Source organism: Urocampus carinirostris, chromosome 3 (genome assembly GCF_059441175.1).
Source record: "Urocampus carinirostris isolate Australia breed hairy pipefish chromosome 3, RoL_Ucar_1.0, whole genome shotgun sequence".
Taxonomy (NCBI): domain Eukaryota; kingdom Metazoa; phylum Chordata; class Actinopteri; order Syngnathiformes; family Syngnathidae; genus Urocampus; species Urocampus carinirostris.
The window spans coordinates 58427190-58449416 of record NC_142351.1 but is presented as its reverse complement, the minus strand read 5'-3'; the positions used below and the strand labels follow the sequence as shown (position 1 = coordinate 58449416).

The window sequence follows — 22227 nt, the reverse complement described above, 5'->3', positions numbered from 1 at the left end:
TGTGTTCAATAATAATGTGCAGCCAAGGTCCTCTTATATCCGTGAGTGTAGTAAATCCAGGAGAATAAAATATTTACAAATACAGAATAGTAAAAAAATGCTTTCTGTATGCCATCAACCACGTGCTATACATTCATCTTTTTCGGCCAATTGCAGGCTTTGTTTTGCCGTTTAAGCCTATGCCAGCCTGTGAATGATAAAAAGGATCCGCCCCTTGACCTCCGAATACCTTTAGCCAATAGTGATCGATTCAACTGATGATTGACACATCTTTTTTGGCCAATTGCAGGCTTTCTTTTGCCGTTTAAGTCTATGCCAGCCTGTAAATGATAAAAAGGATCCGCCCCGTGACCGCCGAATAACTTTAGCCAATAGTGATCGATTCAAATGATGATTGACACATTGGTTAGCCAATGAAACGCCGGTAAATAAATCCTAGCATACACCGCGGACTACTTGGCGTTCAGGGGAAAATCTAGTTGGCGGCTGCAAGTTAGTTGGAAGACTTTGCGACTTAATATTGATCTATAAATAAGGCGCACTGTATTATAGGGCGCATGGTCAGCTTTTGAAAAAAATAAAGGCTTTTAGGTGCGCCTTATAGTGCGGAAAATACGGTAATCTATTCAGTGGCTTGCAAAACTATTTGGCCCCCTTGAACTTTGTGACCTTTTGCCACATTTCAGACTTCAAACATCAAGATATAAGACTGTAATTTCTTGTGAAGCATCAACAATAAGTGGGGCACAATCATGAAGTGGAAAATCTTTTTGGGATATTTTAAACTTTTTTAACGAATAAAAAACTAAAAAGTGGGTGTGCTAAATTATTTAGCCCATTTACTTTCAGTGCAGCAAACTCGGTCCAGATGTTCAGTGAAGATCTCTGAATGATTCCATGTTTATCTAAATGATTAAAAATGATTAATAGAACCCACCTGTGTGTAATCATTCTCTGTATAAATGCACCTGCACCTTGATAGCCTCAAAGGTCTGCTTAAAGCACAGAGAGCATCATGAAGAACGAGGCACACACCAGGCAGGTCCGAGATACTGTTGTGGAGAAGTTTCAAGCCGGATTTGGATACAAAAATATTTACCAAGCTTTAAACATCCCAAGGAGGACTGTGCAAGCAATAATATTGAAATTGAAGGAGTATCGGGAACTGCAAATCTACCAAGATCGGAAAGTTCCCCTAAACTTTCGGCTCATACAAGAGGCCCATGATCACACTGGATGAACTGCAGAGGTCTACAGCTGAGGTCGGAGAAATTGTCGATAGGACAGCAATCAGTCGTGTACTGCACAAATCTGGCCTTTATGGAAGAGTGAAAAGAAAGAAGCCATTTCCCCAAAATATCCATTAAAAGTGTCTTTTAAAGTTTGCCACAAGCAACTTTGGAGACACACCAAACATGTGGAAGAATGTGCTCTGGTCAGATGAGACCAATATCCAACTTTTTGGCAACAATGCAAGACGCTATGTTTGGCGTAAAAGCAGCACAGCTCATCACCCTCAACACACCATCCCCACAGTCAAACATGGTGGTGGCAGAATCATGGTTTGGGCCTGCTTTTCTTCAGCGGGGACAGGAAAGATGGTTCAAATTGATGGGAAGATGGATGCAGCCAAATACAGGACCATTGTGGAAGAAAACTTGGAGTCCGCAAAAGACCTGAGACTGGGACGAAGATTTGTCTTTGAACAAGACAACGATCCAAAACATAAAGGAAAAGCTACAAAGGAATGGTTCACCAAAAACATATCATGGTGTTAGAATGGCCAAGTCAAAGTCCAGACGTCAATCCAATTGAGAATCAGAGGCATGTTCAGGAGAGTGATCAGACATGTAGTCTCTTGTTAATCGCTTGCCGCGCACTGCTGAACGGTTGTAATCGCTCACTGTGATTGCCTTACTGATCCAAAATGGCCGACGACATTTAATGAAGACACAAATTTTGTGTGCGAGATGTCAGTGTGTATCAGTGTTGAGTGTATCATTATGAATCAGTGTTTATTATGAGTGAAAATACACTAAAAGGGGTCATACCTGTCTTGCATTGTTCACAAACATTACCAGGCAATGTAAGACGATATATTACATCGCCAACAGCACTCGTCAGGGTGAGATCCTCCATCTTCTGCACTGTTGACGCCATGTTGGAAATCAAAGTAAGCGGTCTTTCTCCCGTGATTACTCGGGCACGCGAGCGCTCAATAATCACTGGCCGTTCAGAAGCTAGCGATAGCTCGCGATAGCAATCACTCACTCTCCTGAACACGCCTCTGGAAAGAACTGAAAACTGCTGTTCACAAACCTCACTGAGCTTGAGCTGTTTTACAAGGAGGAATGGGCAAACACATCAGTTTCTTGATGTGCAAAACTGATAAACATACCCCGAGTGACTTGCAGCTGTAATTGCAGCAAAACGTGGCGCTACAAAGTATTAACTCAATGGGGCTGAATAATTTTGCACACCCACTTTTTTGTTTTTTGTTAAAAGTTTAAAATATCCAATAAAGTGTGTCCCACTTATTGTTGATGCTTCACAAGAAATTACAGTTTTATACCTTTGTTTGAAGTCTGAAATGTGGCAAAAGATCACAAGGTTCAAGGGGGCCAAATAGTTCGCAAGCCACTGTATGTGTGTGTGTGTATGTATACATACATGTATATATATATATACATGTATGTATACACAAATACAAACACACTCAATTTGTTGCCTTCCTTATGAGCTTATATAAAGCTTTTGTTTCTGTTGCAGCATAAGCCATGTTCTTTTTGTCCAATATGGCTCTTTCAACATTCTGGGTTACCAACCCATGCCTCAACCTATATTTAACTGAAGAATTGTATCTTTTAAATATTCGTATAGTATCAGGATGGCACTTTAATTTTTTTGTTCATTTGACATGTTACACCTACATCGATCAGCCAGCAGATAGGAAGCTATCTGTTTGCTGTTACGGACTTTTTGAACATAGTCACAGGCTTGAGGCGTCGTTGCTGTCATGCACTTTCTGGACAAATGTCAACATGTTATCTACCTAGTGTTCTCTTTTATTGATGTTTACCAAGTTTGTGTACTGTTATCCAATGCTAAACCTGTTGCACGCTGGTCATCCTGGAAGGGGGATTACCACTTGTGAGGCCCCTTCCCAAGGTTTCATTTTTCCTCACGCTGAGGTTGAGTTTTTCCTCGCCTGCATGTTGGTTTGAGATCAGGCGATGGTGTCATTGTAAATCTGTGCAGTCCTTTGAGACATCATGTGATTAAGGGCTATACAAATGAATGTGACTTGACTTGTGTTACAATAACAAACGATCTACAAAGTACACACTTAACAGCATTTTCCTGCATCTATGTAAAAGTAGCAAAAATCTGAAACACAAAAATTAAAAATGTATTTTTTGTACTCATGTAATTTCAAGTTCAGGATTTCAGGATAACACACCAAAAAAAATCACACTTTGATTCCAGGGCTTTATTCCTTAAATTATCTTGTAAAATATCATTTACATGTTTTAGTCATGTACATATATTTTCATAGAATTAACAATTTTGGCTGTTTCCCCTTTCCACCCCCAAACGTGGCCAGTGAACGTCGAAGGTCGGTTGCCTTCATCCAAAGATTGTGCAGTGACCTAGTGTCGAAAGTAATTGGTCTGAAGAGGAAATGTGTTCAATTGTACGGTAAAGAGAGAATTGATACGGGCAAAAAGAGCATGCCACGAAAAAAGAAAATGGGGAATGGTAAGACGACAATCATGTATATAAAAAAATAAATAAAATCGCACATTTCGATGAAGTCAACCCAACAGAGATAGTTAACCCCAATCTACATTATTCAAAAACACAAAACAATGATCTCAACTCTCCATTAAAAGTAATCTGATCCCCGTGACTACTGTCTACTGTTAAAAGTTATTTTAATGTGCATTCAAGTTCTATTTTAACATTTTCATACACATTTCACTATCAGCAGCCCTGAAAACGGTTTAGCCCTTTAATGACCAGTATTGCCGTTCGGAGCCGGAGGAGTTTCGGGACCTGGATTGGGTCTCTATAAATAATATTTAAGGTCTTCAAACAGACACGTCTACACTTGAGAACATTTACTGAATGGTGCTATGACAAGACATCCAGACTGCAGAATTTCATCCTATGAACGCTTGTTCTTCATTTGGCAATGACACATTTGCAATACTTGAAAAATTTACCTCTGCTGCTGGTATGACCTAGAACAAGGGTGGGCAAACTTTGAGTCACAACCCGCATTAGAGTTTAATAGATTTGGCAAAAATAATTTCTTTTATTTTTTTGTTTCTACCGATACAATCTTGAAATCTGATACCTCAGCAAAACACGAGGGAAGAAGATAATGCAGTCCATTTTGAGGCACGTGAAAATAAAAAAATATATAAAAGATACTGTAAATCTTAAAATAGCAGTGACACTATAATAGTTAAATAATCCACTTAATAAAATGTGTTTTGAGCCTTCAGAATAAAAGCCAAGTAGTACATCTAAACTCAAAATATAAAACGGCTAGCTCAGTTTTACTTTCATTTAATTAGAATGAATATCTTGAAAAATAATTTTAAAAAGCCATATAGCAAGTAAACAAAGCTATAGCCAGCTATTTTAATTTTGGGGACACTGGGGACAAGCGTGGCATCAAATCATCACGATTTAATGAGTAGTACTTTTTTTTCATTCTAAACATACAGAGTAAATATCAGTGTTAATATCAAACTATGTATATAAGGACCATATTTTCACTCAGGTGGTGTTGACATTTACTCTTTGGGTGTTAAAAACTATTTACTCTTAATTTAACACTAAGAGTACATTCGAGCAATACCTCAGTGAACATATTGTCTTTATTTACCGAATGTTAAACTAATAAGAAGTTATTTTAATGTGCATTATAGTTACATTTTAACATTTTTGTTTGGCGGGCCTAAAGAACTGGCCACATGTACTGGGGGCGGCAGTAGCTCAGGAGGTAGAGCGCTCGTCTTGGGATCAAGGGATCCCAGTAGGAATCCCGGCTTGTCAGTGTTACATGTCGAAGTGTCCTTGGGTAAGACACTGAACCCCTAATACCCCCAATAAGCAGGTTAGCGTCTTACATGGCTGCAATACAAGGCCGCTATTGGGAAATGTGGAGCACATTGTAAAGCGCTTTGGGAAGTCATTGACTTGAAAAGCGCTATATAAATGCAGATGATTTCATTTCATTTCATGTAGTCAGCGAGCCATAGTTTGCCCACCCATGACTTAGGAGGACAACAATTACTCAACATTTGCTACTATTTATACACATATGAAAGGTTAATGATTAAAAAGGCGATGCTGGAAAAAAAAAAAAAAAAAAAAAAAAATATATATATATATATATATATATATATATATATATATATATATATATATAATGATTGCACATCAGTTCAGGTCAGTGGAAACATCAGTGACTTATACTGAAAGTCCGTAACTGCAGATTAGTTCAAGTAAATCTCACAAGACCGCAGCAGAGGCGGTTCCTGTAGGATGACACAACAAAATGTTGGGAAAAAAAAAACATGTTTAGAAAGATGTATTATATTCAAACCATAGTGTTTCTGTGAAGAAAAAAAAATCAACATGAAGAAATCTCAAACAACTCGCTTTAAACCCACAATCATGGGGCATTTCTGTTCAACAAAATAACAACAAAACTGGCCTCATTTGTTTGTAGAAATGGCTGATAGCAAAAAAGGCAATGACAGATAACTGAACATACGCAGGCAACAAGAAACATTCAACATGTAAACAGCATTAACCAACAACACTGCATTGAAAAAGGAATTGAACTAAACGGCTTTCGGAAGGAACTCACTTAAATGCACTATGCAGATCCTTGCTTAGGTATCTCAGCTCAAAGCGTGCCATTACACTTAAAGAGAAAATGTATTATTTGACCACTAGATGCGCAACCCAAAAATGAGTGCTTCAAAGCACAAAAAAATACAAACAAAAGGCGAGTTGAACTGATCCAGAAGTCGCAGTTTTCTCATTTTTGCCCATGTTTTCACAAGGTTTTTGGGTGCACTTGGAAGATGGAAGACAATTACGCCAGCTCCTTCTAAATAAAGCCCATGTTAGGTCTTGAATATTAAAAAAAAATGCAAGTTAATTGAATTAATGTATTTTTGCTTCTTATTCACATCACTACTGTTTAATAAATTAACCCTCATGTGCCTCACTAACCGTTGTAAGCAGGCCAGTACCGGTCAATATTGTAAATACAACATCCTAACAAAATTTGTATGCATCCATAACTATATACTCCAATTGTTATTTGAATTTATGGCCACTGATACTCATCAGTTATCAGTCATCATTTTATAACCTTGAAACATTACTGTAGACCTTAACACCATGTACCGTATTTTCCGCACTATAAGGCGCACCTAAAAGCCTTTATTTTTTTCAAAAGCTGACCATGCGCCTTATAATACAGTGCGCCTTATTTATGGATCAATATTAAGTCGCAAAGTCTTCCAACTAACTTGCAGCCGCCGACTAGATTTTCCCCCGAACGCCAAGTAGTCCGCGGTGTATGCTGGGATTTATTTACCGGCGTTTCATTGGCTAACCAATGTGTCAATCATCAGTTGAATCGATCACTATTGGCCAAAGTTATTCGGAGGTCAAGGGGCGGATCCTTTTTATCATTTACAGGCTGGCATAGGCTTAAGCGGCAAAACAAAGCCTGCAATTGGCGAAAAAGATGAATGTGAATAGCAAGTGGTTGACGGCATAGAGAAAGCATTTTTTACTATTCTGTATTTGTAAATATTTTATTCTCCTAGATTTACTACACTCACGGATATAAGAGGACCATGGCTGCACATTATTATTGAACACAACGACTTTGGTGAGCTACTCCGGCTATATATTTTCCCTGTATCTTGTTTCAGACTGAACTCATTGTTTCTGTGATAAGCGGTGCAGATAATGGATGGAATGGAGTGTCTATTTTTAAACTAAACTCAATTGTTTATTGTCATATGCACAGTAAAGTTGCGAGCGAAAAAGAAAATAGAAACTAAGGAATGGTTGGCATTTCTTGAATCCCAAGACTTTAACCTTCCGAATGATGGAACGATGCATTTGAGTGACATCTTACGGACACCGCATCCGCACGTGTTCTCGACACGTATTTGCGTCTTTGCAAGATTTCGGAATGTTAAGCGGGTAATATGTTTGACTGAACTATCTGACTGTTTTGTCGACGTTCCCATTGTAGCGCCTTATAATCCGGTGCGTCTTATGCATGTCAAATATAGGACCAAAAACTATTTTTTCGGGGTGCACCCTATAACCCGGTGCGCCTTATAGTGCGGAAAATACGGTACGTTTTTTTTGCCACTACAAGGCGCTAAATAATACATATCAATTTATGAAGGCAAACAGTACTCTCGCAGGTGAATGTACCACTTACAGTTACATTGAAATCACAAAACACAATCTCCCTTTATACAGAGTATTATTTAGCGCCTTCCAGTGGTTATTAAAAAAAATGTTAAAAAGAGGGAACTGGCATCATTTTCTATCATCTTACTGCTATGAGTACTCAAAAACCATTAGAGAGAAATCACCAAAAGCAGGCAAAAAAATTTGAAAAATGTAGCTTTTTGGTCACTTCGAGTTTAGCTGGTACTCGTCTTTGTGCCTTTGGCACTTGTTTTTGGTTCAACTAAACTAGTGTCCCCCAAACTTTTTGAGATGAAAGTACTTTTTGTAAACGGTTAGCGCAAAGGGCTAGCCGTTTGGTATTAATCACTAAAATAACAACTTATGTTATTTAGTATGTTATTACAAGGTTGCTTATTTGATGTAGGGTTAAATAGCCTCAGTAAACCACTAAAACTATGTTTTTACTCATAAATTATAATGACCCAGCACTGGTGAGCTATTTTCAGAACAGGTCATTGGGCTGTCCTTAGGAGGATGTACATTTCCCTTATTTCACTGTGCAGGCAGACCCAGCATTACACAATACAGCGAAAGGCAATGGGCGACACAGAGGGTCAGTGTGTTAAACTTTCAGGAATGGGTGTAGGCATTCCAACGCTGAAAAACATCAGTGATGTAGCCATGTCATCATTATACTCCTGCACAGATTTGAACCTCAATGTGCTGTCGAAGACGCCGTTTTCAGCGCCATTTGCCAACGCTCCTTCAACCTTTATGGTTTAGAAATAGCACTGAAGTGACAGTTTATTACTAACCGTTAATAGTGACATTTTGACAGCATCCTACTGACAAACACTTAAAAAAAAATCCTTCTTGTGATAACTGGATTGAGTTTGATAAATAAAAGCCTAAATGCCCTCAAAATCTTCATCATCACACACAAAAACATGGAATTAACAGAAAATGTCAATGACTTCTCAAGTGCAAAACATTTTAAGCTTGGATGCCAACACCATCACAATCTGCCTTGAACACGATCATCCTTTGACGTTTAACTGCGTTGAAAATCATCATCCTTCGACGTTAGACCATGTCACAAAACCTTTGTGACTTGACCTTACATTTATATGCACTGTGCAAAACAACGCTGAATTGGAATGAATTCATTTACTGATCTCCAATTGAACAATTTTCTTGGGATATGTGTGGGGGAAAAACAACAAATCGAAGGTTTCGGGAGGTTCAGAGCCTTGTATAGTCACACTGGCTGGAGCGCTTTGAGGTAGACAAAAAGCTTGACGGAACACTTTCACATTATAAACTCTAGTCTATACACTCAAAAGAAAATCTTCATGCATTTAATTTTGGGCCCAGATGCTTGCTGTGATTCCACCTGAGACCTGGCAAGGTCCACCTCTGGTTTAGCAAAGGGGAGCGAACTGCAGCATCGTGTACCACAAAGCTACTGAGGTTTCAAATACGGCCTTTACAGGCTCAACGCACACTCATAGACAAGCCACTTCAACAGCAAAGTGTCAACGTCTTATGTCGTCAACGTCAGCATTACAACATACACCAGATAAGGTGTGACGTGGCAAGGGTCATTTACAAGGCATGACTTTAAGAATAAAAGATGACATTGTCTAAATAAGTCACGTTAAGATACAGTACGTCTTACCACTCTTCCTAAGCGTCATTTTTATTTTATATATTTTTTAAAAGTCTCTTAATTCCAAGAGATTTTCGATTAAAAAAAAAAATCCCATATATATTATATATATATATATATATATTACTCTTATGGTACTAATATCCAGTGTATATTTTCTCATTAGTTTTTCAAGTTTTTTTTTCTTAAAGTCCCTGTTCATGCTGCAAGATTGGATGATCTTCTCAGCACACGGAAACACACATATACACATATATCATCTCTCTCTCACACACACATACATACATATATATACATACATACATATATAAATATATATATATATATATATTTTTTTTTTTTTACCTAGCTTACAAGTATATATCCTGGACTGTATCAAATAAAAAAATAATTCAACTTTAAGTCCAGCTTTTTCTTTTAGGGGAAGAGTAAGACTGGATTTACACTACATTACCACACGGTGAAGAGTCAAGAGCAGGTAGCAAGGCAAAACGTCAAAGTAGAAGGAAGGCTGACACTTAAAGAAGACGATGAGGCCCTATAAACGGTGCAGAGGTTTGTCAGATTGCCAGTGAATTCCAGAAAGGGCAGAGAGCGCTTGAGTAACTGTGTGCGACGTTGATGATCAGAATCAGGACCTCTACCCACCTGGATCATCGGTACACCATGTGTGATATGGTGCCTGATTTGAAGTTGAGCTGATGGTTGGGCACAAACATGTGCTGGGGATTTTTCCGCGTGCATACGTCCTTGCCGTACAAGCCCATGCACGAGTCGCACGACACCTTAGAGCAGGTGACGCAGGTGTGGGCCGCGCCAGGCTTGTTGCAAAATCCGCAACGCGACCCTCCCAGGCTGATGCGCTCGCCACTGCTTTTAGGTGTGGTCAGGGCGATAGACTTGCTTGGGAACAGCTTTGTGGTCAACAAAGGTTTGTCCCCGATGAGGGATTGAGGATGGGAATGAGTGTGTGAGTGAGTGAGAGTGAGAGGGTGCGGATGGAGATGCGAGTAGGAGTGCGTGTTGGAGTAGACTGAAAGCTTCTCCTTGACGGGAACGTAGCCGTCGATGGTCCGCGTAGGTTTTGGGTGATAGTCCTGCAAACTGCAGCACGGAGCAGGCTCCGCATCGTGACAGGCCGGGCACAAGATCATCTCGCACCTCTGGCAGGAAGCCATGGTGGAGCAGCCCAGACCGCAACCCTGACACTTCACCCAGCTGTCTCGCGAGTCTCTCGGCTCTCTGGAAGGGGGCCACGATGGTGTTTGCCGCGCACCCGTGCTTCCTCCGCCCCTTTCTGTGTACAAGTCGATCTCATCCAGTGAAGAAAGGTGGTAGGGTGTGTACGCGTCCACCGGGGGAGGCGACTGCGTGGGAAAGAAGTCTGTAATAGGGTTATAGGAAGTCGGTGCCGTAAGAGAGAAAAGAGAAGCCGAGGTGCTGGGCCTAAGAATCTCATCCTTTATGTCCTCCTCAGCGTCCACAAAGAGAGGCTCCTTCCTCAGACTCAACGATGCTTTCAGTATGGGTTTGCTTACTGCAGCGTGCCAGTGACCGGCTCCATCAGTCACATCAACAGACTTGGACGGTCTGCTCCCTCGCCGGAGGTGGTGAGCGTGGGGCCTCTCAATATCAAGAGGCTGCACAGACAGACGGGCCATGTCCGCCCCAAGACTGTCGCGTCTACGTAGCGCCTCTGCGCAGCCGGCCGCATCATCCCTGCAACCACGGCGGAGTTCCAGGGCTTCTAACTCTGAAGCAGAGCCCCGGGCCAGGGCCACTACTTCTCCTAGGAGACGACACTCGGCCTGGGCCAGGAAGAGCTCAAAGGCCAACTGGCGGAGGTGGGCCGAACCTCCCGGTTGCTCTTGGAAGTAAAAGTGTGAATCGTGGTCGCAACTGTATCCAATTGTGCGCATTAGAGATCGGAGCTCAGAATCAGAAATTGCAGACTTTAGATGGTACACATAAGGACCAGTGAAAGCCTAAGAAAGGGAGAAAAAAATAAATTAGTAGGGATTCATCAAAGGGAAAATTTGGGACCAAAACTGCAAATTGAAGATGCAACACGTAAGGACGAAACTTCGAGAAAAAATAAAAATATTTTGCACCGAATCGCTAAATAATATGGGCAGTATGAGATGATAAATGTTTATTTCATGCATTTAATATTCTCATAAAAAAGTCATCCTGGGGCTTAAAAAAACAAAAGACAACACATAAATACAAAAGGAATAAAACTGTGAAGACATCTCTAATAACAACATCAAGTTCATTGTAGTTGGGGTAAAGTGGCTAGTTATAATGAAATATAGCTTGTAGCTGCTACACAATCTCGCTTTCCCCTTTTTCAGGTATATATTTTTGAGGCATTTGTGCTTTCAATGGACAGAAGAGTGAATAGTAATGAAAAAATGTAAATAGGAAAGACTTGATGATGATGATGTGGTAGTCGGTGCATTATAATCCTACAAATGAATCACGATTGCATTTTTGCCATAGAAATATAATAAGGAATATAAATATTGCTTTCAAACTTTAGCGCCAGCTAATCGACTTCCTGGACAAACAGACTGAATGTCACACACAGAGTATGTGTTTAAAAATTAAAGTTAGGTCTTATTCTAATCATTCAAACATTAGCCAAAGTCCAGCTAGAGGCCTATTACTTTGGCTAACTTTGGAAGCAGAGGGACACAAACCTTTGAGTAAGTGACTTGCTGGTAAAAACCCGAGAGAGCATTTTGTTTTGAAAGTGTCCTCAGTCTTTTGAATGTGCAAAATGAAATGCAAGCTTTCCATGATGTGATGTCATCACACCACGCCTTATATCGTTTCTACTTTTGGTTTCGGCTTCTTTTGCAGATTTTCAGGGCCAATGTTTTGGTTCAAACCTTAAAAAAATGATATGCATTAATATTGCTCAAAAATTGTAAAACATTTTGGACTAATTTGTCATGCACAGAAATATTGATAATTGGTATTTATTTTAATACGCCAAATTGTTTACGAATTAAAAAAAAAAAAAGTCCTTAAACGTAATCATTTTTATAAAGCAAATTACCCGTTTATGTTTCAAAGACAACAGAACTGCTTATAATGAAGCCATCAGTTAGAATATTTACTTATTGAGACTTAAACAAGAAAATATGAAACACTAAGATAAACCATGATTCTAAATAATTAAATCAGTCAACCAAATTAACCTAATTTCTAATCTTACTAGAACAGTTGAAAAAGTGGATTGGTCTCTCAGGAACCGTCCTCTTAAGGGTCAGATTCTTCCTCTCAGATAGGACGCGCTGTGTTAAATATGGTGAAATGACATTTGAGCCCTTTAGGGTTACCTGTGGGTTTCCGCAGGGTTCAGTACTTGCCCCCCCTCTTTTCAGTATTTACATTATTACATTAGGTGATGTTATTCGCAAGTATAAAATCAGTTTCCATTGCTACGCAGATGACACTCAACTATATCTTCCGATGGAGGAATCTGCCACACTAAACTGTGGAAATTTGGAGGCCTGCCTCACTGAGCTAAAATAAAGGATGTCACTCAACTTCATACGCCTTAACTTTGAAAAGACCGAAAGATTAGTTATTGGTCCATCTAAATGCCGTGACTTGTTCTCAAAAACTGCTTTGAACATTGAAAAATGTAATATCACCCAGAGTGACTCATTCACAAATGTAGGTGTCATGTTTGACCCCGATCTGTCCTTTCAAACAAATGTTAATATTACTAGAACAGCTTTTTTCTATCTTCGCAACATTGCTAAAATTCACCCGATGCTGTCTTAATCAGATGCGGAGAATATATTTTATGCGTTTGTTACCTCCTGTCTTGATTACTGTAATGCAAAACTCTCCGGTCTCCCCAAGTCCAAATTCATGAGCCTTCAGCTAGTACAAAATGCTGCAGCGAGGTTTTTAACCAAGACAAGAAAGTTTGATAACATTAACACGATTTTAGCTAACCTGCATTGGCTCCCTGTTAGCTTAAGATATGATTGTCAGGTTCTGTTGGCAGTATACAAAATCATGCATGGACTTGCTCCCTCATATCTTTCAGATTTAATTTCCCCCTATGTTCCGGTCCGGCGCGTTCGCTTTGAAAATGCCGGTCTACTAGTGATGCCAGGAGCCAAGAAGAGATGCGCAGGTTCGAGAGCGTTTTACATTCGGGCCCCGGTGCTGTGGAACGCTCTTCCCGCTGAGATTCGATCTGCAACCTCAGTGGAAATGTTTAAATCTAAGCTTAAAACAACTTCTATTCTATGGCATATGAATAACCTATATTTTATGTCGACAATATCCGTCTGTGTATTATTTGCCCTCATGGAGGTTATAGATCAGGGAATGGTGTCATAATAGTCTGTGGTTTGCAATAGTCTGTGGTCTATGCAGTTCTTTGAGACTTTTTGTGATTAAGGGCTATACAAATAAATATGACTTGACAATTATATTAAAATACAAAATTACAGACTGACCTTAATACATCTGAACTCTTTCTTCCAAGGGAAAAGTAAGAGATTGGTGCATATGGTCTCCAGAGTGTGGAAGGCTCTCTCCAGGCTCTTGATGTTTCCCCCTCTTTGGCAGCGAAGCGAGCTCTCTACAACTTCATAAAAGCGCACCATGCGAAATCGCTGTCCCGGATCTGGCTGGTAAGCCCCGAGCAGCGCCGTGGCTGTTGAAAGTAGGGCCTCGCTGTCTTTGCGTCTACCGTTGTCTCCATCATGCGAGTTTGGAACTTCATTTTGAAGTCGCTTCTCCAAGGCCCCCACATATCTTCGGAATAGGTCTTCTTTTAATTTTGCATCCATTATATGCAGCAAACTAGCAGTCAGCTGGTTTGCTTTTTGTAGGGTGCATCACTCACTTTAAAATCTTCACAAGGATGTCAAGTTGAAGGATTTTTTGGCACTTTGAAATTCATTGTGTGTAGCAGTGTTGATATGGAGGGAGTTGAGGAGTAATCGGACTCAGAAACACATTCTCTATGAAAGAAACTGCAATTTTAATCATTTGCAGGCAGTGCAGATGTGTTTTCTGATCTTGGCTCATTGGCGTTGCACGACTTGACTTGCGTAAAGGCCTGTGTTATATTAGATAAGGTCAGAAGATGCTTTGCTGTTGGTAAAAGTACACTTGCATCTCTAGAAGTCATCCAGTCAAATAGTTTGATTGTCTTGAGCAGGTGATAAGCTGTAATGTGACAGAGATCAATTTTAATTACACGAGAAGAAGAATGGGACAACTTGAAATTTGCAATAATCTCGACGGCAAATTCCAAATAGACACAACATAACTACTCTCAGGGTGGCACGGTAGCAAGTCTGCCTCACAGTTCTGTTGTCACTGGTTCAATTACAGCTTCCCGCCTCCCTGTGTGGTGTTTGCATAGTTTTTGCATAGGTTTTCCTCCCAAATCCCAAGAAGATGCATGTCAAGTGGATTGATGACTACAAAGTGTCACTTGGTAGTGTGAATGATTTGCATGTCTGTGTGTGCCCTGTTGCCCTTCTGGCAATCAGTCCAGGATGTCTCTTGTCCAAAGGCTGATATTAGCTGGGATGGGCTCCAGCACAAGTGAGTATTATAAGCGTTTCAGAAACTGGATGAATTCCTACTACTTAAACATGCAACATTTCAAACAACACTTTAATTAGCTATTGTAACTGAACAATAGATAGATAGATAGATAGATAGATACTTTATTCATCCCCGAAGGGAAATTCACTTTTCATAGCTGATTACATTTCTATGCGGGGAATAACTCGTGCAAAATTATTAGGTCGGCGAAGTAGCCGTGTATGCATGCTTTCCCGATTCGCAGAAGACGGGAAGTGTGATAGTAGCTAGAGATATGCGTGGGCCACAATCTGAACGAGAACGTCATCACGCAATGTAAACGCATAAAATATTCTTAATTAATTAATGTAGCCATATGTAATGTTTCAACATATCCAAGATCAACAGCAACATCCAGGCATCGTCGTTTGCTACAACCGTAAAGGATGTTTTACAGTCGCATTGGGTTCTAGTAATGCAATCTTATGGTTTGATATTCTGGTTTTTCCAGTCCACGATACACCAGACCGACCGAACGTGAGCGGATGTGAAAAGCATATACAGGGAATAAATAAAATATAGCGAACTAAGCTTTCGCACATTATGACCCATTCTGTCACCATCAATTATTTTTGACGCAGTTCACGTCAAAAATGTCTTTACAAAACCAATACAACGACGCGCAGTGCAGCAACCCCCACGAACGACCACAATCCGTAAACGCCCATTTCACTGTAGCAGCTAACTTAGCGTTAGCGTCCGGAATTATATTCTCATTCAGACCAAACAAATCATTTTGAAACAATAAGACAATTTATATTAAACAAATGTATTTAATTATACGGTTACAGTAAATCCGGTTTCATTTGATGTTCGGAATATTTGTATTGGAGAGAAAAGCAGCATCAAGAACACATCTTACCTTTGACAAATGCTAGCCAGAGCTAGGTAGCTAGTTCGCTGCTCAGCTGTTGGAAATTCCCATCAGCTCAGTGCGCATGCCTGCTGCTTGAAGACGTCACCGAACACGTGGTACCGTGAGAACAGGAGTTGGGATGAAGAACGCGCTTGGTCCGGGAATCACGTGTTATTTCTATGTTTTTTCTTTAGCTCCCCCTCATATTTTTCCCATTGGCATCTGCACAACAGAAATAAAGAGGAAAATAATAGTCAATCGTGTAACGCCTTCATCTACGATCTAGGACAGGGGCCAGCAACCTTTTGGACCCAAAGAGCCATAAAAGTAAAAAATGTGTTAAAAAGAAATCGAGAGAGCCACATCATATATTGTCAGATAACATCGTAAAAGCTGACAAACACGCTCTCTAGACAAAAGCTAATTCTTCAGCACATTTTATTTCACTGTGTGTCATTTGATGATTTAATCAAATGTATGAAATGATAATAATACCAAATCAATGTAAATATGCCATTTACAATTCGTCTACCACCTTCTGTTAAGAGTGTTGAGGAATTTTTTTTCATGAAATTTGTCCTTAATAACGGGTTCAATACAATGTGCATGCAAAGTTCTTTTGTAAAAACGTCACAAATTGCTGTAAACGATAAGCATATCGTCATATTCACTTTCGGTGTAGACTGCACTGAGCGAGAGAGAAGGAAGTGCCCTGCGCTGTGTGCAGGGATCCGCCCACCCGTCCTGCTCACCCAATCAGCCGTTTGCCAACGTTTTTATTTATCAGTTTAAATGGTTTCTTATCAAACTTCTGCATTAAGTTGCTTCGGCTTTATATGGACCAAAATCGGGATGAAATCACTTGGCTTTGGAACGCCACAGAGAGATGTGCAATACTTACATTTTATTTCTGAGCCATACGTACTCATGAAGAGAGCCATATATGGCTCCCGAGCCATAGGTTCCCTACCCTGATCTAGGATGACACATGTTAGAATAGAATATGATATATTGTCATGGAAACAGGTATAATGCAGGGCCACATTATACAAAAACATTCTCACAGGGGCTAATCTAGTAAATTAATAGTATAAAGTTTCTTAGTTGGCAGGTTATGGGTCATTTTGTTTGTGCCCAACCATTAAATGATGATTTGGGCATTTGATTATAAAACGATTAATAAGGGTTTACCATAACATTTTTTTCCTTCATTAAGATGTATCTCAAATAATGCTTATCAACGGCAAATGCGTTTGAAAAAAGCAAAACAGCAATTGAATTAGCAATTTGCAGTTTGTTTTACTCAGGAAACTCTTGCGGACTGGAAAGTGACAATAATGGCTTAGAACCACTAATTTAAATGGTTACTTTAATTATAAATAAGTCTTCCTGCTTTTCATTTTTATTTATTTTATAAAAATGTATACCCGAATATGGGAACTTTGTCGTTAGATTTCATATTTAACATAGAATGGAGCTAAAGTTTCTTTAACCCTTTAACAAACCTGTAAAATTAACCTAAAATCCAGATCCAAGACGTACCCAGAATATGTTGAATGCCGTTGTTAAACTGTTTGAAGAATTTGGATGGTTTTGGTCTCTTTTGAAAGATATCACTCTGAGGTTTTTCCCAGACTGAAATAATCACTGCAAGTGCTACTAACATTGAGTAATATAGCTGGGACACACACAGAAATAGAACGTTTTTATACTCGCCTGATTTTCTTATTTTTTTAATCACATGTCTGCAAATGAGTGTAGCATGGGTATCGTAGTCAGTAAACATCTAGGACAATAGGATGAAGCCTTACCTGGTCGCAGGTCGACGTTGATCACAATCTGAAAAACTAAACATTAGTATATTACACATTTTTCCAAGGGTATTTGTAGGCATTCCAAAAGTGGCAGTTTGGAGACTGTAAAAGGACAGGATACAGACACACCTTTGCCTCTCATCAGTATGACGGCTCGTCGGCAGGCCAGCGGAACGTTAACAGGTTAAACTTCTGCAAAGACACCCACCTGCTATTTTTGGGGGGTTTTCATGTCTACCATACAGCTTATATGCGACTTTGTTTCAAGTAAAATAACAACAGGAAATTTTTCCTCAATGTTATCTGGTTGACTAATGATAGCCAGCAAATACAGCTACAGTGGGTGCTTTGCGTGTGACACCTAACGTTGGCAACATCCAGCGGACATATTTGAAGGAGCAAGTTATTGTTTGACACTCATTTTTATCTTGTGCTTCTTATAGCATTGTTTCATGGGTCACATAAAAAACATGTGGCGGCTCATGATTTTGTCACATGTCATTTACTTAAAAATAAAATGAAATACCACGGAGCTCAATTGCTGATGGACTTTAGTCTTTGTATCCACACATTTGAGCATGTGTTTATTATTTCAACAGGATTGGATTTGTGCCTTCCTTTTGTACATTGACAATGCTTTCCTGTTTTATTTTTGATTGTCTGTTGATATCATGACAACCAATTTCTTGGCCAACAATTCACAAGGAAATACTTTTTCTTCACCAGTGTTTTTTAATCAACATCCGGGTCACGAGACAAGAAAAAGCCAGCGCTGGAGTGAACACTTTGAGTACATAAATAAAACTGAATTTTCAGGGCTTGTCAAGTCAAGTCAAGTCATCTTTATTTGTATAGCCCTAAATCACGAAGAGTCTTAAAGGGCTTCACAGATTATTACACTATATTACACAGACTATTTTTCAGCCGACGAGAAGAGTAGGTTATTCATATGCTATGGAGTAGAAGTGAGTTTTAAGTTTAGATTTAAACGTTTCCACTGAGGATGCAGATCGGATCTCAGGGGGAAGAGCATTCCACAGCACCGGTGTGAGTACAGAACAATGCAATGATGATTTCACAAGTGTTTCAAATGGCTGAAAAACATTTTTTCAGACCAAAGGGACAGAACGTAGTTGGTGGAAAATTCCCAGGGCACCAGCTTCACACCAGTCCTTCGTCCTGACTGAATCTTGCAGTTGGTTTGATAAGACACAAGGCCTCCCTCCCGATAGTAAATCAGAACATCCCATAGAACACATATGTCAAAGTCAAGGCCTCAGACCACATTCGGAGAGCATTTTCGGACATGCTGTAAAAAAAAAAAAATCAGTGTACAATAAAACAATAAAATGAAAAAAAAAAAACTCCTTTATCCCCAACAAACAACCCGAAACATCGAATACACAGTCACACAGAATGGTTAAAATACATCCATCCAAGCATTCATTATTGGCACCTCTTATCGTCAGTATGGTCGCAGGGGTGCTGCAGCCCATCCCAGCAGTCCTCAGGCAGTGGACAGGGGACAAACTCAGAATTGTGCCGCAGACACGCTAACCACTCAGCCGCCGTGCTGCTCGGTTTATACAATTAAAACCAAATAAGTAATAATAGAAACAAAATCTTACTATGGCAATGCACAGACTAACCAAGTGGGGCTTATTCACACTGATAAGGATGGCAGAAACTGGTTAAATAATGTTAAATAAAAGTTAAGTTGGTTATAGTTAAAAGGTTATAAGTTAAACAGCCATCCATCAATTTTCTGCGCTGCTTATCCTCACTAGGGTCGCAGGGGGGCTGGAGCCCATCCCAGCTATATTCGGGCAGTGGGCAGGGACACCCTGAAATGATTGCCAGCCTGTTGTAGGGCACGCAGAGACCGACAACTCACTTGCTCATTCACACCTAGGGATGATTTGAACCGACGATTTAACCTGACATGCATGTTTTTGGAATATGGGAGTAACCTGGAATTCCCAGAGGAAACTTACGCAGGCACGGGGAGAATATGCACACTCCACACGGGAGGCTATGATAGCTGGACTAACCACCCAGCCTCAAAGTTAAACAAAACAAACTAAATAAAAATGTTTGAGTATCAACCGTCTTAAATAAGTGGGTCTCAAGCCTCCTCTTAATAAATCAAGATTCCATGATATTGTCCGGCATATTGTTCCATAGGTGAGGACCAAAGTGGCTGAATGCTGATTCACCATAGAGTCTAGTCCTGACCCTATAGGAACAGTAACAAACTGCTGCCAGAGGACCTCGGGGACCATGAGGGCTGTGTAAGTAAAACAAATCAGACCAATATGATGGCCCAAGACCGTTTAAGACCGCATTTAAAAACGTGTAAAAGCACCTTAAAACCTATCCTGAAACGCAGAGGGAGACAATACAGTGATTTTTAAAGTGTAATGTATCCCTCCACCTCCCTTTTCACGTCTCGCATCAGCACAAATATAGACAAAGTATCACAAAACAATTCATGTTGAAACACTCTTCACATCTTAGTATTCAGAGAATAATTTACACCCCGCTATTTTATTGCAGGAACCAAGCTTGTTATCAGTGTCTGAAACTCATGCCAAAAAGTTACCGGACACCAGGGCAGACTACTCTGAAAAGTTGCCTGCCCAGCCAAAGTTGTCTGCTCCATTTTTCCCAACTTGAAACACAATAAGACGACTCATCGCAAAAAAACATTGTTGCGAAGTATTAAGGATTGATGATCAGAATATATAACAGAAAAACCCTTTAAAATTAAGTTTATTATAAATCTACTTATAACATTCATTGCATGGATATGACATTGCTGTTTTCCATCTGCCATCAGTATGTACCTGTATTTACCAGCTCAGTAGCCTAGATGGTAGTGTGCCGGCTTTGAGACCAGGAGTTCGCTGGTTCGCGCCTCGACCGAGACATACCTAATTGGTATAATGGCGGCGCCCTCTGGCTGCGGCTGCACCGACTCGCTACAACGGGTCAGGTGTATCGACATTTCGTTCTGTGTACATTGTTACAAAGAATGACAATACAAAGGAAATTATTATTATTATTATTATTTACTCATCTTCATTCATGCGATGTTTGCGTTGGGTCATCTGCTACAAGCCACTGAACTCCTCTTTCCACGAGGCTTTTAATGTCCTTTTATGTTTTGTAGCGTCATTAATTTTGTTAGCTTCTTTTAAATCTTTCTTCTGGGGCTAAGGTTTTTGTAACGGGTGTAATAATAACTTTTGTTTTATTGAAATTCCTGCTGAAATATGTGTATAGTGTTTGGTAAATGTCCTGCAATGGTAAGACATCTTTTGGTGCTCCACAAAATAAGTTAATTTTAAACATTATAACCCCAGCTGACAAATCTCTCAACATGCACAGTAATGTGATTGATATTGTCAAGCTGTTTACGTTTATTTTCGTTTTGTTTCTGTTTTACTAAAATATTAATTCCCCTTGTAGAGATCAAAGAGATCAAAGCCAGCAGAAAAGCTAATGTTGTGACTCATCCATTTGCAGGTAAATTGTACCCGTTTTTACATACATACATACAGTACATTAAAAAAGGATGATGTTGGTTGAAATTCAGACTAAAGAAAAATATGTTGAATTCATTGTAAACGTTAAAAATCCACTATACGATCTCTTGTTAAAAGTATCTTGTTAAAATGTAAAGATGTAAAAATGTATTGTGATATTTTAAAATGTATTTTATGTAAAGTGAAAAGAAAGCTCTTTGATATGCTTTGTTGGCAGTCTTACCAGAGAGAACTGCAATGAGATCAAAGAGATCAAAGCCAGCAGAAAAGATAATGTTGTGACTCATCCATTTGCAGAAACTGTAATAATAAAAACCTCATCATCCAGTCCAGCGTGAATGTGGATCTTTGGTGGGACACGAAAACCGCGGTTACATTGGGTTTTGACTTGATTCCTAACCACTTATCCATCTTTTTGTGTTCTCTAATTTGGGAAATGTATGCAAATGCATGACCTTAGAATGAGTCTGGAAGCACAAAGTTATTCGATACAGGCTTCTGAATGGCTGCAGAGTATGCAAATTACCAAACGAATCGAAATTTCCAAACCGAACGAAGATTTCGAAATACAAATAGAACGTTTGTTTGAAAAAAAAACAAACAAACAAACAAAAAATAAACAAAGAAAGATTCTTTTTTTCCTTGAAGAAGTTGTCGTTTTATAAGTGGAGACGTTTTGTAAGTTGTACGCCCGACGTAAAAGATGCACGCCCCGGGCGTCCGGGCAGACGTTATTTCAGACACTGATGTGACGTTATACATTATTCTGTACACCTGATAGCGTAATCGAGGACATGATTCATTTTCAATTCTCTTACGTGTGTTTGATACATGTCCTTGCAGGGATTTAATCTTTTATGGGGATTCATTTGGCCATCACTAATTACTACTTGATTAAAATGTTGATATGATGATTCATTACAATGAAAATCTCATTGTGTTTGCATTCGCAGCAAGGCTTTAGGGCTGGGACCTTAGCTTAGCCTTTTGGCTGAGAGTAAGTGTCCCGGCTCCTAGGCTTTGTAGCGTATTATGAACTGACCGATAACGGATAATGAATAATGAATAACGAAGATAGAACAATAACCCTTAAAAACCCCAAAACCCCCTTGCAATGATCGCAGCAAGGCTTTAGGGCTAGGACCTTAGCTTGGCCTTTTGGCTGAGAGTAAGTGCCCCGGCTCCTAGGCTTTGTAGCATATTATGAACTGACCGATAACGGAAATTGGATAATGAATA

At 39.6% G+C, this 22227-nt stretch overlaps 1 protein-coding gene across 2 annotated transcripts; it reads right to left on the bottom strand.

The window, feature by feature from the left end:
• Window positions 1-3488: 3488 nt before the first annotated feature.
• Window positions 3489-15749, bottom strand: spata2 (spermatogenesis associated 2). 2 transcript variants are annotated; one of them, XM_088332726.1, is made up of 4 exons: window positions 15633-15749; window positions 13627-14344; window positions 9788-11124; window positions 3489-9677 (listed from the first exon to the last, which is right to left on the bottom strand). In XM_088332726.1, the coding sequence occupies exons 2-3, from the start codon at window positions 13960-13962 to the stop codon at window positions 9793-9795; spliced, it is 1668 nt and encodes a 555-aa protein (XP_088188852.1). In that variant the 5' UTR covers window positions 13963-14344; window positions 15633-15749; the 3' UTR covers window positions 3489-9677; window positions 9788-9792. The 2 variants fall into 2 exon arrangements, with proteins under 2 accessions (XP_088188852.1, XP_088188851.1); XM_088332725.1 differs by having other exon boundaries at window positions 3489-11124.
• Between the last annotated feature and the right edge of the window lie 6478 nt (window positions 15750-22227).